General features: G+C 48.7%; 2 protein-coding genes across 2 annotated transcripts in view; one reads left to right on the top strand and one right to left on the bottom strand.

The window, feature by feature from the left end:
• Nucleotides 1-2,500, bottom strand: part of LOC119569669 (DNA-binding protein SMUBP-2-like) — a 71,772-nt gene that overhangs the window by 52,620 nt on the left and 16,652 nt on the right. The gene's annotated exons all lie outside the window — the stretch shown is intronic.
• Nucleotides 1-2,500, top strand: part of LOC119569678 (alkaline phosphatase-like) — a 35,248-nt gene that overhangs the window by 24,221 nt on the left and 8,527 nt on the right. The window contains exons 4-6 of the mRNA XM_037917742.1: nucleotides 183-323; nucleotides 876-1,068; nucleotides 1,903-2,066. Coding sequence (XP_037773670.1) covers nucleotides 183-323; nucleotides 876-1,068; nucleotides 1,903-2,066 — 498 coding nt within the window. The remainder of the gene's footprint in view (nucleotides 1-182; nucleotides 324-875; nucleotides 1,069-1,902; nucleotides 2,067-2,500) is intronic.

The following is a 2,500-nucleotide window of genomic DNA, read 5'->3' on the forward strand; positions in this document are numbered from 1 at the left end:
GCAATAACAGATATCCGATGCAATGCTAGAAATCCATTGCAATGCCAGAAATCCGTTGCAATGCCAGAAATCCATTGCAATGCCAGAAATCCATTACAATGCTAGAAATCCATTGCAATGCCCGAAATCCGCTGCAATGCCAGCGTCGCGGAGCCAGTGCTGAGCTTGAGCCCGCGTTGCAGGTGGTGATGTTCGTGGGCGACGGGATGGGCATCACGCCCTCGGTGGCCGGCAGGATCTACAAGGGCCAGCGGCGCGAGGGCTCGTCGGGAGAGGAGGGCTACCTGGCGTGGGAGCGGTTCCCCAACATGGGCCTCATGAAGGTAGGGGCCGCGCACGCCACGGGGCCAAGTCCTTCGGTGTTTCGCTTTCCTCTTTTCGCTCTCGCTCTCGTTCTCTTGCGCTCTGGCTCTCTCTGCTCTCTCTCTCTCTCTCTCTCTCTCTCTCTCTCTCTCTCTCTCTCTCTCTCTCTCTATCTCTCTATCTCTTTCACCTCCCTCCCCTTCTTGCCCTCCCTTCCCTCCTTGCCCTCCCTCCCCTTTCCCCTCCCTCCCCCTTCCCCTCCCTCCTCCTTTTCTTCTCTCCATCTCCCTCTCTCCCTTCCCCTTCCTCCATTTATTTTATTCTTTTCCTCCCTCCCTCCTCCCTTTCTACTCTCTCCATCTCCCTCTCTCCCTTTCTCCTCTCTCCCTTTCTCCTCTCTCCATTTCTTTCTCTCCTTTCCTCCCTCCCTCCTTCCTTCCATCATAAAAAAAAATCTCTCACAAGACGTCTCAACATACAACACACACACCCCAACCAACCAGCGAACTAACCCTTACCTCCTTTTCTCCCCCTTCCCCTTCCCCTTCCCTTCCCCTCCCCTCCCCTCCCAGACCTACGTGCTCAACAAGCAGGTGCCCGACAGCGCCGCCACCGCCACCGCTTACCTGACGGGGGCGAAGGCGAACATGTACACCCTGGGAGTGGACCACACCGTCATGAAGGACCAGTGCATGGATTCCCTCGACCCGGAAAAATGGAGGAACTCCGTGCTCAAGTGGGCTCAGGACGCCGGCAAAAACACCGGTGAGTTTCGGAGGCCCTCTGTCGTGCTTGTTGTTGTTTTTGTTGTTGTTGTTGTTGTTGTCGTTGTTATTGTTGTTGATACTGTTTTTGTTGTTGTTGTTTTGGGGGAGGGTGGAGTGGGGTTATGTGTGTGATAGCGAGTTAGTATGCGATGAAGCGAGTGAGTGAGAGTGAGTGAGAGTGAAAGAGTGAATGAGAGTGAAGAGTGAGTGTGTGAGGGAGAGAGAGAGAGAGAGAGAGAGAGAGAGAGAGAGAGAGAGAGAGAGAGAGAGAGAGAGAGAGAGAGAGAGAGAGAGAGAGGAGAGAGAGAGAGGAGAGAGAGGAGAGAGAGAGGAGAGAGAGAGAGAGAGAGAGAGAGAGAGAGAGAGAGAGAGAGAGAGAGAGAGAGAGAGAGAGAGAGAGAGAGAGAGAGAGAGAGAGAGAGAGAGAGAGAGAGAGAATGGAGCTATGCGGGGTGCAGTGGCAGCCTTCTCGTCTTGCAATGTATCCGACCTGCATTCAAATCCCTCAACCACCACTAAAAGAGTAACCCCGGCCATCCCTTACACGCTTTAGAAGCCCAATAAACAGACAATAAACTGACCGAATCCAAACGCTTAATTACCACACAGACACCCGTAATCTGCCCGAATCCACAACCCTTAATTACCACGAATGCAAAACCCTTAATTACCACACAGACAACCGTTACCCTAACCGAATCCTAAACCCTAACTTAACCCTCCCCCCCCTCTCCCCACCCCCTCCCAATCAATCAACCAACCATTCTCTCCACCGCACACCCTCTAAACCCAGCACCCACCCTCCTCTCTCTCTCTCTCCCCCATCCCCTAGGCTTCGTGACGACCACACGCCTCACCCACGCCACGCCCGCGGCCCTCTACGCCCACACAGCCAACAGGGACTGGGAGTGCGACGCCAAGCTAGGGAGCTACGGACACGGCTGCAGGGACATCGCCAAGCAGTTCGTCGAGGACACGCCAGGGAGAGACATCAATGTAAGTGCTGGCAGCCTGGGCCCCGGAGGTGAGGTTCGTGAAAGGCATGGCGAGTTAGTATGTATGAGAGAAGAAAAATATAAAAATAAATATGTATATATAAGAGAAAATATAAGAAATAAGATATATATATGTATAAATGAAAATATAAGAAATAAGATATATATATATATATATATATATATATATATATATATATATATATATATATACATATAAATGAAAATATAAGAAATAAGAGACAAGATATATAAAAAAAATACAAGAGAGTAGACAAAATATTTTTTAGAATATATATAGAAAATAAAAATATATATAAAATATAAAAATATAAATATAAAAAAAAATAGAGAAGAAGAAACATAACAGAAGAGATACATAAAAATAAATCGGAGAACAAAGAGAAGAGTGAATGAGAAGTGACAGAGATACAT

The sequence above is a fragment of the Penaeus monodon genome, chromosome 4 (genome assembly GCF_015228065.2).
Source record: "Penaeus monodon isolate SGIC_2016 chromosome 4, NSTDA_Pmon_1, whole genome shotgun sequence".
In the NCBI taxonomy this organism is placed as follows: domain Eukaryota; kingdom Metazoa; phylum Arthropoda; class Malacostraca; order Decapoda; family Penaeidae; genus Penaeus; species Penaeus monodon.